This window comes from Chiloscyllium plagiosum, unplaced genomic scaffold (assembly GCF_037043375.1).
Source record: "Chiloscyllium plagiosum isolate Xiang-an unplaced genomic scaffold, Cpla_swu_hap1 HiC_scaffold_16, whole genome shotgun sequence".
NCBI classification, from domain to species: domain Eukaryota; kingdom Metazoa; phylum Chordata; class Chondrichthyes; order Orectolobiformes; family Hemiscylliidae; genus Chiloscyllium; species Chiloscyllium plagiosum.
The window spans coordinates 41,640,814-41,654,471 of record NW_028270154.1 but is presented as its reverse complement, the minus strand read 5'-3'; the positions used below and the strand labels follow the sequence as shown (position 1 = coordinate 41,654,471).

General features: G+C 40.9%; 1 protein-coding gene across 8 annotated transcripts in view; it reads right to left on the bottom strand.

The window, feature by feature from the left end:
- Positions 1 to 211: 211 nt before the first annotated feature.
- Positions 212 to 13,658, bottom strand: part of LOC122556630 (myotilin) — a 144,834-nt gene continuing 131,387 nt past the window's right edge. For all 8 annotated transcript variants that reach the window (XM_087995326.1, XM_043703556.2, XM_043703557.2 and 5 more), the window contains 5 exons: positions 8,303 to 8,438; positions 6,098 to 6,305; positions 4,422 to 4,587; positions 2,565 to 2,698; positions 212 to 736 (listed from right to left, as the gene is read on the bottom strand). In XM_087995326.1, the coding sequence (XP_087851452.1) occupies positions 579 to 736; positions 2,565 to 2,698; positions 4,422 to 4,587; positions 6,098 to 6,305; positions 8,303 to 8,438 (802 nt within the window). In that variant the 3' untranslated portion in view covers positions 212 to 578. The remainder of the gene's footprint in view (positions 737 to 2,564; positions 2,699 to 4,421; positions 4,588 to 6,097; positions 6,306 to 8,302; positions 8,439 to 13,658) is intronic.

The window sequence follows — 13,658 nt, the reverse complement described above, 5'->3', positions numbered from 1 at the left end:
TAACAATGTTGTTTCATCCATTAGTGTCAGTTTACTGCTCCCCATTTTCAGGTTACAGAATTTCACAAAGTTAACACCCACTCAATCTACAAACTACATTTGCTTCAAACTAATATGTACAAGCCTAGTCTGCTGTATAGTTTACATGCAACGTGTTTTGGTCTTAGAACTTCATGTGCATGCTGCTATTTAAAAGAACTTACAAACAATAAAGTGTTTTACTTTTTACTCAAATCCATTACCACAGCCACATTACAAGGCAGAATACCATGAAATCAGTTTAGCATGTATTATTCTATTTGTTTACTTTCATATAATTATTTTCTCATCCATCTCAACTGATTATCTACCATATAGTAAATGTTTTTCTGCTAAGATGCATATCTTAAGTGTATGTACATGTACTACAAAACCTTAGCGTGCAACACTTATATATTGTAGTATTTTTGCATTTTTACAACTAAATATAAATGTATACTCAAAACTAATTGTTTTGTGTATAATAAGGTGCGATAAAGCATACTACATTCCATTTGCTGAAAAGTTAACATTGTCTGCTGAGTTGAAATACAATGAGATCACAATTCATCACTCTCTACTAAACCAGGGTGTGATGTTGCTGCATATTGGGACCCTGGGTCTGGCAGGAATCCTTGACCATTCAGCACTGAATATCGGGTAAATGTTGGCCGCACCTTCAGCGGCTTGGTATTTGGAGCTTGTTTTACTGGCCATGCTTATGGGAAGCAAATGGAGAAAGTGATTATTAGAATTTGTTTAAAGTTATGTAAAAAATAATGTTCTGATAAGCAATATAATTTTGCTACCATCTCCCAAGACCTCTCTATTCTCACGGTCTCAATCACTGAAGAGACGATCTTAACTAATTCCTTGTGTCTTTCAGAATCCACATCCTTCTACCCTTTTCTAACACCCCTTCCTTCCACATCCATCCTTGGAGAAATTCTTTCCTTGTTTCACTTACAAATGCAGTTTCAAAATCCTAACTAACTAGAATTTATGACTTTCTATTCAGCTACTTCTACAGCTGTTAATAAGTTCAAGCAGTCTCTCAACTCCATCTTCTATGCCCTTATTTCCATTTTCTCAATCCTGATCACCCTCCCTGTATGACTCTAATCTCTCTTCCATCAACCCTAAAGGATGTGAAGTTGAGCATTACTGGTTCAGCCATCCATTAGCAGAGTTGGAAGTATAAGTGATTTTGTGATTGGAAGCCTGTGTCCAGCGGTGTACCAGAGGATCAATGTTGGGACCCTTGCTGTTTGTTATGTACATTAATGACTTCGATGTGAATCTTGAAGGTATAATTAGTAAGTTTGCAGATGACATAAAAATTACTGATAGTAAGGAGGATGGTCTCAAGCTACATCTGATATTGGCCAGCTGGTAAATTAGGCAGAGCAATGGCAGATGGAATTTAATGCTGATAAGTGCAAATGTGATGCATTTTTGAAGGTCCAAAAAGGGAAGGACATACAAAGTGAAGGGTAAGTACCCAGGGTGTACTGATGAACAAAGAGACCTTCCTGTATAAGTTCATAGGTTCCTATAGGTGTCAGCACAGGTAGACAAGGTGGTGAAGAATGAATACAGGTTGCTTGCTTTCATTAGCCAGGGTATAGAATACAGGAGCAAGGAAGTCTTGTTACAACTTTATTAACCATTGTTTAAGCCACAGGTGGAATACTTCTGGGCACCACACTATCAGACGTACATGATTGTACTGGAGGAGGTGCAGAGGAGATTCACCAGAATGTTGCCTGGGATGGAAAGTCTTAGTTATGAGGAGAGACTGGATATGCTGGGTTTATTTTCCTTGGAGCAGAGGAGGTTGGTTGAGGGTGGCTCTGATTGAAGTATACAAAACTATGAGTGCCATAGACAGGGTAGATTATCAGAATCCTTTCCCCATGGCAGACATGTTTAAGACCAGAGGCATACGTTTAAGGTGAAGAGTAAGTAATTTTGAGGAGATCTGAGAAAAAAAATCATCCAGAGGGTGGTGGGTCTACAGAATGTTTTCCCTGAGAGGGTGATGGAAGCAGGTACTCCTACAACATTTAAGAAGCGTTAGAAGAGTAAATGCCAGTGCATAGTGGACTCTCGACCATAGTAAGCTATGTGAGGATAAATAGGATATGTGAAGTTTGGTATTTGTTGGTCAACACAGACATGGTGGGCCAAAGGGCCTGTTTCTATGCCATATGACTCGATGATAATGGGCTTCATCCTGCCACTTCTCTGAAGAAGATCCTGAAGAGTAAACATAATGGCCATCTTCTTTGTTGCCTCTTCTAGCCCTCTCAAAACTCACCCCAAATAAAAAGTGTCAGGAGCTCCTGACTGGATTGAATGTATCCTTACCAATCAGGGTTAATCCTTTTGATGCCTCCTTTAACGATTTGGTTCGCCTTAAACATGGATGGCACGAGGGCCATTCTTTGGTATTTGACAAGATCACTTGGTATCCGTTTGTAGAAGACCATGTTTGAACATTGCCAAAGTTTATGCATAGTAAATTGATTCTGAAGGCAACTCACCAGCAATATCTAGTCTTGCTGTGCAGATTGTTGATCCAGCTTCATTTTGGGCAGATACAGTATACCAGCCAGCATCACGTTTATCGACTGGGAAAATTTCAAGGCCAACTTTACCATCATTCCTATGATATAGGCTGTAATACAAAGATTAAAGCCTGTATATAAATTGCTACCAAAAGTATGCACAATAATTTTAATTGAATCCTCAAATATCAAAATTCACCAGAAATGTACTGTCAAAATTTTTAATCTTGCATTCAACAGAACAAACACAAGAATGCCAACTTTTAAAGTGGACAACAATTATGCTGCTTTGGAAAAGGGATGCTGATTATTTTGCAAGTGTACCAGGGAGCCATTGCATCCCCTCCTCCCCCAACACTCTGGCTTCTGTTTAGTCAAAAAAGTTGCTATGATGGGTTATATTCATGCAGAGGTGAATTCACTGCAGATTAATATATATAGTTTCTGGAAAAGCTGAGACATATCACAGGAATGAATTATAATCTTAAATTAGTTGGTAGTGTGATTCCTAAATCAGGAATGTCTAGTAAGTACCATGCAACATGAGACTCACATATAATGTTAGACACCATGTTCTAAGTTTTGTATGTGAATTGGATGAATAGGGTCAGTACTCTGTCTGCTGCAAACTGCGAAAGGGATGGGTATTTGATACAATCCACCAATTACTATGACACACGTGTTCCTGGTGACACATTGGCACTGAAACCCGTGTTTCCAAAATGCAAAACATAATCTCTAACTTGAAGTATGATTTCTTAATTGAAAAATTGGGTTTTAAAAATAACAGGGAATATCTGATTCTAGAATAGCTGACCATATCCCTGTTGCTGACAATCTTCAAATGCATGGGATAAGGATACAGGTCATGAGGTGGCAGCCAGAAACTCCAGTGCCATGTTTCCATCATGGGGGTGATAATACAGCAAGATAACTTACACCTGTTTTTAATGGAATGATTGCTGAAAAGACTTTTTCAAATAAGGAAAGTGAACAATGTTTGAAAGTAGAAAAGTCTTCAGATGTATTAGATTACTTTATCTACTGGATGTAGTGTCTTCTGTGAAATAATATACTGCTTCAAAGCATAAACAAATGATTGAGCTTTTTGAATGATTTCAAAGGCTTAAATATATTCAGATCCAGAGGTTTGCTAATACAGTTATACAATGGAATCTCATTTTGAATGCTTGGCTAAACCCCAACCCTATTAATGGACTCGGCTTAACAGGAGTTGTTGCCACAGCTGTCAATTGGACTTTTAATTATTTATATTGAGAGTGTTGTGTGCTCCCAAGAGGAGCTTAAAGTGATTTTGAATGATTATGTCTTATGGTGGTTTTTTTGATGTTGTAGTAGAATAACAAATATTAATGTTTTGTTTGTTTTGACAGTTTGCAAGCATCTCAAAGACCCTCTCAATGCCATTTTTATAGTCATGTGGTATAGGGGAATGAAGCAGGCATGGGGTAAGGGGATATGGGAAAATGTAAAAGAAAATGACGAGCAGATAAGATTAGGAGGAGTGAGGGCAAGGGTTGGGGGCCTCATTTGCTGAACTGGGCTGATGTTCTAGAAAGTGAAGGTGGCCATTTCCAAGTGCCTGGGAAGGCATCGTCCTGCCTCTGGTTTTGCCATAGGACAGCGAGGCAGCAGCCCTGACTCCAGTCCACCACCACCCCACAATGAAAATAGCGTGGCAGGCAAGAGATGGGAATTACCACATAAGGAAATGGACTGACTCACAATTACCATATCAAAGAGGAAGATCCAGCCCTGACTCTCGAAGGGGTTTGTCCAGCTCGCACTGGAATTACAAAAATTGGTAATGACCTGATTCTGTCGGTGTCATGCTTGATCATTTCATGATCCTTTCTCCAGAAGATTATCGGTTGTGGCTGTCCAGTCACCAGGCATTCCAACTTCACTTTTCTCCCTTCAACAGCTCTTGAATTTTGGAGCTTGTAAATAAATTCTGGTGCCTGAATTGCTCCACGTACTTTAAGAAAAAAGTTGCAACACAAATTACTTTGTAATGGGTTTGATCTTAATGAAATATTACCTTTAGCAGCAACATATAGATTAATGTGTCAGTTATCACAGCACATTCCCAATTTCATCGCTGAGAGCATTTTCCTCATGGAATAAATTTTGTATCTAATAGGCATCCAATATTGATTTTCTTTTCCTTGAAACCCAAGCTACATTTGGTGAATGAATCAGAACACCTAGCACATATTGAAAGAACTAAATTAGAGGGGGTAATTTTGGCTGAATAGTGGTTGGGATGTTGTTGGGTCTATTGTACTTTAATTTTATAACTCATCTGGTTTTCCTGTCCGGTGACCTCAACAGAGAATAAAATTTGAGTGAGGCATGACTCAGACAACCAACATGAACTTGTCAGATTTTTGACAAGTTAAAATTAAATTTTAATTAAGAATTAATTGTGTGTTAGATGCTTTAAAAATTAGCCATTGCTAGCAATATGATTCCCTCTTTCTCACCATAACTCAAATGTACAAGTCTTCACAATGATATTAAGTGTAGTTTGAACAGCAGAGAGCACAGAGATGAGTCAGCCATTCAGGCATTGCCAGTTCAGCTGGTCAGTAATATCGTCGCTGACTTGTATTTTAATTCCATCTGTTTGCTGTGTTTTTGCAGGTATAATATGTTTATCTAGCAAAAATCTATCAATATTAGTGTTGACTTTCAGATGGTCTAACTTCAAATGCTGTTTAAGAGACAGAGTTCCAGTTTTCCACCTCTATTTGTGCTTCCTGACAACACTCCTAAACAGCCAGGTTTGAATTCTGAACTTATATCCATCCGCTCCCTCACCACATTGTTCTGAACTGGGAGAAAATAGTTTCTCACAATCTACCATTTCAAATCCTTCAATCATCTTAATTACTTACTTATAAGTTCATTCGTGGGATGTGGACATCACTGGCTAGGCCAGCATTTATTGTCCATCCCTCATTGCCCTAGAGAAAGTGATGGTGAGTTGCTGTCTTGAACAACTACAGACCATCAGTTCCATAGTAGAGCCAAAAAATTAAATATTCATGAATGAGGTCCACGGTGGCAGAAGTCCTGCCCGGACAATACTGCTGGCCAGTCATAGGCTGGTAGCTGTTCTTTGCCACCAGTGTCAGCAGGAGATGATGCTAAATGGCAGCAATGCACCTGAGATCATCAAGGAACTTCAGACCAAAGGTGTGTGGAGGTGGAATGGGCAGCATTGGATGAGTATTGCATTGGTGGTAGGATGGAGGAATGAGACAAACCTCTGAGAGGCAAGCGGCAAATCTGACTGGGTTTGCAGAACAGCATTCCATGGGGGTGGGTTCATCCAAGTTCATCCATGAGCCACCACTAAATCACAGTGTGTTCAGTGTTCATGAGTATCGATTGGCTTGTTAATGAGACTAATTGACCTCTTGCTGTTAGCTGCCAGGAACGTTGTGTTTTCTGTAATCTAATAATTTAAAGAAAACACTCACCTTCAACTTCAAGGTTTATTGTGAATCTGCACTGGCCAGCACGATTGATGGCTACACATTCGTACTGCCCAGCATCACTTTCTGTCACTGCATCAATGATGAGTGAGTGTACACCTTTTCCTGATACAAGCATCTTATGCCCAAGATCCTGTTGAACAGGTCGACCATTTAAATACCACATAAGTTCTGGAGGTGGCAGACCGCTGACCTGTAAATGCAACAATAAATGTGCTACTTAGAGTTTTGAACTGTGCTTGCAAAGGATTTTTCACGCTGAGGGTGGTACATGTATGGAAAATGAGCTTCCAGAGGAAGTGATGGAGGCTAGTACAATTGCAACATTTAAAAGGCACCTGGATGGGTATATGAATAGGAAGTGATTGGAGGGATATGGGCAGAGTGCTGGCAGGTAGGACTAGATTAGGTTGGGATATCTGTTTGGCATGGATGAGTAGGACCGAAGGGTCTGTTTCCATGCTGTACATCTCTATGTCTCTATGACTGTATATAATAATCAGCAGGGCACCAAGTGTAAATGATCTGCTGTTGTTGTTGTTACATGGCATTGTACAATGATTTGTACTTGAAATTGTCAGTGGATTTTTCAGTTTCTTATATGCATACAGTCGAAGGGGTTAAAATGGATAATCTTACAAAAACCGATGTATGATTTTTGTTTTATATTCACAGCAAAAATAAAACAGCAGATAAACTGTAATTTTAAACAAATAATACTGAAAATGCTGTGGTTCTGTTCGCCGAGCTGGAAGTTTTTGTTGCAAACGTTTCGTCCCCTGTCTAGGTGACATCCTCAGTGCTTGTGAGCCTCCTGTGAAGCGCTTCTGTGGTGTTTCCTCCAGCATTTATAGTGGCATGTCCCTGCCGCTTCCGGTTGTCAGTTTCAGCTGTCCGCTGTAGTGCCCGGTATATTGGGTCCAGGTCGATGTGTTTGTTGATGGAGTTTGTGGATGAGTGCCATGCTTCTAGGAATTCTCTGGCTGTTCTTTGTTTGGCTTGCCCTATAATGGTAGTGTTGTCCCAGTCAAATTCATGTTGCTTGTCGTCTACGTGTGTGGCTACTAGGGATAGCTGGTCGTGTCGTTTCGTGGCTAGTTGATGTTCGTGGATGCGGATCGTTAGCTGTCTTCCTGTTTGTCCTATATAGTGTTTTGTGCAGTCCTTGCATGGGATTTTGTACACTACATTAGTTTTGCTCATGCTGGGTATCGGGTCCTTCGTTTTTCTTCCAGCTCGGCAAACAGAACCACAGCAACGAGCACCCGAGCTACAAATCTTCTCACAAACTTTGAATAATGAAAATACAAAGCAGATGAGTTAACATCCATGGCAAGAACTGACACACACCATCTTAACCTGCAACATGCCCATTGTTTTGATGAGAGTCCAGTACTTAAGAATAAATTCATCCATTTCTCCACAAGTTCTGCCCAGCCTGCTGAGTGTTACCAGTATTTTGTAGTTTTGTTCCAGAAGACCGGCCTTTGAAGTTGTTTTGTTTAAACTTGAAATTCTGTGCAAGTTTAATTTATATATTTATTTTGGTATAAATTTAAAAGATTAAGAATTGTTTCCTAACTTGGGGTCAGAGGACACAACTTAATTGAGTTGGATTTAAAATGGAAATAAAGTGGAGTTAACATTCTCAGTTTTTTTAAAGCCCTAGCAAACAACTCTATAATTATCTGTTTTTGATCTAACATACTAACTACTCAATAAATATCACAAAAACACAGGTTGTCTCACTTGCTTTCTCCATTGGTTTGCCAGGAAGAAATATAATTTTGTAGTAACTTTACACAGGGACTGAAAAACTTTTAAGTTGGAATTGGAAAAAGTGAGAACTGCAAGTGCTGGAGATCAGAGTAGAGTGTGGGTGGCATGGTGGCACAGTGGTTAGCACTGCTGCCTCACAGCACCAGAGATGCAGGTTCAATTCCTGCCTCAGAGTTTGCACATTCTCCCTGTGTCTGCGTGGGTTCCCTCCCACAGTCCAAAAATGTGCAGGTTAGGTGAATTGGCCATGATAATTGCTCTTCGGAGGGTCGGTGTGGACTTGTTGGGCTGAAGGGCCTGTTTCCACACTCTAAGTAATCTAATCAAAAAAAGTGCAACATCTGAGGAGCAGGAGATTTGATGTTTTGGGCAAGAGCCCTTCATCAGGAATTTTTAATTGGAAAAGCGTACCTTGCAATCTATTCTGCAGAGCCCATACTGCTGAATTACCATATTCTCATCTGGTTTCTGTAAGAAGCGAGGAGGATAGTGCTTCTCTTGAATCGATGCATTCTCATTTTCAACCTCTCTGGAACTGAGCTTCTGTCTATGGAAAGATCAAATGCTTTGCATTATGGTTACTACACCGAAGAGCTCTTTGCTGCTTTTTCGCAGGCTTAGTTGCATATATGGATTATGCCATATATTTAAAGACATTGAGCATCTTAAAACCATCTCTTGCTTTCTTTAAAAAAGTATTTTTCAGCAGGATTGTATCAGCTGGCTCAAGGATACATTGTCCCATTTTTCACCTTCAGATTGTACCATGTGAGGCCATACTTGAGCATCCAGTTCTGATTCAACTTCTCCCAAATATTAGCATCTGTTTCCTTATTCTTATCATCTTGTTGTGCATTGGACTGAGTAAAATTAGTGTATGTCCAACTTCAAGCAAACATTGAACTAATTTTATTTTCACCTCCCCAAAAGAGAGGATATTGTAATGAAACTTGCGGATTTTGCAATATACTACATACCCTCCCATTTAAAAAAAACAACTTGTCCATGATGTATTTCAATGTAAACATACATGAGTTCCAAAAACACAACAGGACTAAACAAATACCAGTTACTTTTACCAAAAACTCAGAATCTTAGAATTATTACAATACTGAAAGATGTGATTTGGGTCATCGTGTCTACATCTGCTTTCTGAGTGTTTTGACTTAGTGCCAATCCCCAACCTTTTCCTTGTAACCTTGTACTTTATTTCTATTTAAATAATTATCTAATGCTCTCTTGGATGCCTCAGTTGAACCTGCCTCCATCACAACATGGATTGTATATTTGTTTTCACAAGCAGGACTTATCTGGCCATTACTTCCAGGGTAACTTGTATGTACCGAACATTGATTTTGCTTAACACCAGGATGTCTTCCACAAGAATATATTCATTTGACAAGAAATGATTAAAAGAACAGTGCAATTCCATCTTCCTTCGAACATGCACTCAATTAAGCTATTTGGTGTCTGTCTCAGCAGCTCCTTCCATTTTTGTTTGACTACTCTCTCAACATTCCCACTTGTCAAACAGGATTTTTGACTGACACTTAGAGGTTGAGATTGTGGCAATGATTGATTTGCCTTAATCAAAGAGCCTGATTTACTTCACTGTACTGTTGGATTCTGAAATTCTGGCAAACTTTCAGTTTCTTTTTGACTGGTTTCTGATTTTCACTGTGGGCTGGATTTGGGCTCTGGAAATTTATCATTTATTAGATTTCCTTTTCCAAGCAAATGACCTACATGACAGAATTTACAATCTTAACACGTATGAAAGGACCTGTCTGTCCTCAACAATTCAAACCAAATTTCGATCACCTCAGTGGTTTTTCTACATGATGTTCAGACCAGCACTGAACTCTCTAAAGTTTCTGGCCTCATGGACCATCTTCACCGTATCTTACTTTTCCCTTACTTTGCTACTGTCGTCAGCATTAGAAAAGCAATCCTATCTCAGGAGTATCTTTAAACACTAACTCATAATGTTAAAAACCTGCTGTAGACTGGGGTTATTCTTTAGAGAAGAAAAAAAAATTAGCCAGTGTTGAAGAGAAACATGGAAATTGCTGCCTAGTGTGTCACCTAGAAAATGTCACTGAAAAGTCTCTTCAGAATCTGTATGCATCTTCCTTTAGTATAAAAGCAAATTACTGCAGATGCTGGAATCTGAAACCAAAAGAGAAAATGCTGGGAAATCTCAGCGGGTCTGGCAGCATCTGTGAGGAGAGAAAAGAGCTGACGTTTCGAGTCTAACTGACCCTTTGTCAAGGCTAAAAAAAGGGAGAAATAGGGAGGTATTTATACGAGGCTGAGAGAAGGTGAGTCCTGGCTCCAGAAGCAAAGGTAGCAATAAAGAGGTGATAATGACAGTGCATCGAGAGATTATAGGGAGATTTGGGGCTGTGAATGACCAAGGCTGAAGCCAGTGCTATGTGACAAAATATGTGGGGGAGGAGGGGACGGGTGAAGCAGAGGCAAAATGGAAAATGGGAGAGGGGTAGGGTAGCAAAGGGGGAAGAGGAGAGAAAAAGGTGATGAGAGTGTGGGGAGTGAGAGAAAGAGAGACAATCAAGAAATAAGAGGTACAGAACAGTGAAAAAAATATAAAAAAAGATAAATAAAATAAATGAAATAAAATTATCTGAAGTTGCTGAATTCATTGTTGAGACCGGCAGGCTGTAACGTGCCTAATCGGAAGATGAGATGCTGTTCCTCCAGTTTGTGTTGAGCTTCACTGGAACATTGCAGCAGGCCAAGGACAGACATGTGGGTATGGGAGTAGGATTGTGTGTTGAAGTGGCAAGCCACGGGAAGGTCCGGGACCTGATTGCATACAGACCGAAGGTGCTCAGCAGAGCAATCATCCAGTCGGCGTTTTGTATCTCCGATATAGAGGAGACCACATTGGGAGCAACGAATGCAATAGACCAAATTGAAAGAGGTACAAGTGAAACGCTGCTTAATCTGAAATGAGTGTCTAGGGCCTTGGATGGTGAGCATGGAAGAGGGAAAGGGGCAGGTGTTGCATCGTTTGCGATTGCATGGGAAGGTGCCGTGTGTGATGGGAGAGGTGTTAGGTGTGATAGAGGAATGGACTAGGTTGTCCCGGAGGGAACGATCTCTGCGGAATGCAGACACAGGGAGGGAAGGGAAGATGTGTTTCGTGGTGGCGTCATGTTGGAGTTGGCGAAAATGGCGGAGGATTATTCTTTGCATGTGAAGGCTGGTGGGGTGAACGGTGAGAACAAGAGGGACCCTATCCTTGTTCTGGGAGGGGAGTGATGGGGATGAGGGTCGTGGCGCGGGAGATGGACCGCACACTGTCGAGAGCCCTGTCAACAACTGTAGGTGGGAAGCCACGGTTGGAGAAGAAGGAGCACATATTAAGAGCACCACTTTGGAAAGTGGCCTCATCGGAACAAATGCGGCGGATGCAAAGGAGCTGAGAGAAAGGGATAGAGTCCTTACAGGATGTAGGGCGAGAAGAGCTGTAGTCCAGATAGCTGTGGGAGTCAGTGGGCTTGTAATGGATATTAGTGGATAGACTATTGCCGGAAATGGAGATAGAAAGGTCAAGGAAAGGAAGGTAAGTGTTGGAGATGGACCAAGTGAAGGTGATGGAGATGGAAACTGGAAGCGAAGTTTATGAAATTTTTCGAGAGCATGAAGCCGCACCTAAATAGTCATCAATGTACCGATAAAGCAGTTGTGGGAGGGGACCCGGGTAGGCCTGGAACAAGAAATGTTCCACATGCCCCATGAAAAGGCAGGCATAGCTAGGACCCATGCGGGTACCCATTGCTACACCTTTGATTTGGAGAAAATGGAATGAGTTGAAGAAGAAGTTGTTGAGAGAGAGAACAAGTTCAGCCAGGCGGAGGAGAGTGGTGGTGGATGGAGATTGTTTGGGCCTCTTTTCGAGAAAGAAGAGAAGACCTTTCAAGCCATCTTGGTGTGGGATGGAAGTGTAAAGAGATTGCATATCCATGGTGAATAGAAGGTGGTTAGGGCCTGTGAATTGAAAGCTGTCAATGTGTCGCAAGACATCAGAGGAATCCCGGATGTAGGTGGGGAGGGAGTGAACCAGAGAAGTGAGGATGGAGTCGAGGTAGGAGGAAATAAGTTCAGTGGGGCAGGAGCATGCTGACACAATGGGCCTGCCGGGACAGTCCTTCTTGTGGATTTTGGGGAGTAGGTAGAACCGGGCTGTCCGGGGTTGGGAAACTATGAGGTTGGAAGCTGTGGGGGGGGGAGGCATCCAGAGGAAATGAGATCAGTCACAGTGTTGGTGACGATGCTTGACGCTCAGTGGTGTAGTCATGCTCTAGGAGGAGGTAGGAGGAGGAATCTGAGAGTTGGCGCTCAGCCTCTGCGAGGTAGAGGTCAGTACGCCAGACATTCATTTATTTTATTTATCTTTTTTTATATATCTTTTTTTTTTACTGTTCTGTATCTCTTATTTCTTGATTGTCTCTCTTTCTCTCGCTCCCCACTCTCTCATCACCTGTTTCTCTCCTCTTCCCTCTTTGCTACCCTTCTCCTCTGTTTTCCATTTTGCCTCTGCTTCACCCCTCACCCCCATCCCCCACATATTTTGTCACATAGCACTGGCTTCAGCCTTGGTCATTCACAGCTCCTAATCTCCCTATAATCTCTCGATGCACTGTCATTATCACCTCTTTATTGCTACCTTTGCTTCTGCAGCCATGACTCACCTTCTCTCAGCCTCGTATAAATACCTCCCTATTTCTCCCTTTTTTTTAGCTTTGACAAAGGGTCAGTTAGACTTGAAACGTCAGCTCTTTTCTCTCCTTACAGATGCTGCCAGACCTGCTGAGATTTTCCAGCATTTTCTCTCTTCCTTTAGTATATTTGATGCAGTGTGATATGAGCGGGAGGAAGAGAGCTTCTTCAAGGAAGGCATCCTTGTAAGAGGATTCGCAGTAGGTTAAAATCTTCGAGGAGAAAGTGATCTCCTCGCAGTGTGATATGAGGCTATTAGTTTACATTTGATTTCATTCATACTCAGTGTTATGACCAGGTCAGGAAGGATGAATCAGTTCCTCTCTTTTCGACCTCTTTGGCTGGCCACAACTAAGGTTTGTGTTCTTTTTAGCAAAATCAGATGATGGAATTTGAAAATCAATGTTCCATTTTTTTATCAATGTCATGAAATCAGAATATTTCAAACTTTTCTCATACGACGTGGACCTTTATCTGACACCAGCTCTTCTGGCCTCCAGAATTGTTGGCCGCCTTCTTAAAATCTCAACACTTGTGACATCGGGCTCAACATTTATCGATTCACTATAGCCCGAGGTGGCTGATTTGTTCAGTTGGCTAAAGGACCCTTTTAGCATTTCCTCAACAGTTTACTTTTACTGATTATATAATGATCCATTTTAGTACTATCTTCTTAGCAAATCTTTTTTATCAGCGATTTTTTTTTTCCTTGCTATGAGTAACAACAGCAAATCATCAGAGGCATTATTGTATTCCAGTCTAATAATAACCTGGTCCAGAATTGGAATACTCTTGTAGAAATGACTCACCCATTTCACACCAGTCTTTTGTAAGGAAATTTGATTTGGGGACTTCTGGTTTTCTTTTTCTGCTATTACAGACACATGTAGCTATATCAACAGTGAATGTATTTTTACTGTGGATGCTGGAATAATTTCTTCAGTCCTTTTACTTTCAACTCCCAAGTGCTGCTTTACTTGGAAAGTACAAATCTTGGACCTTCCTTCTCAATAATGTCAGC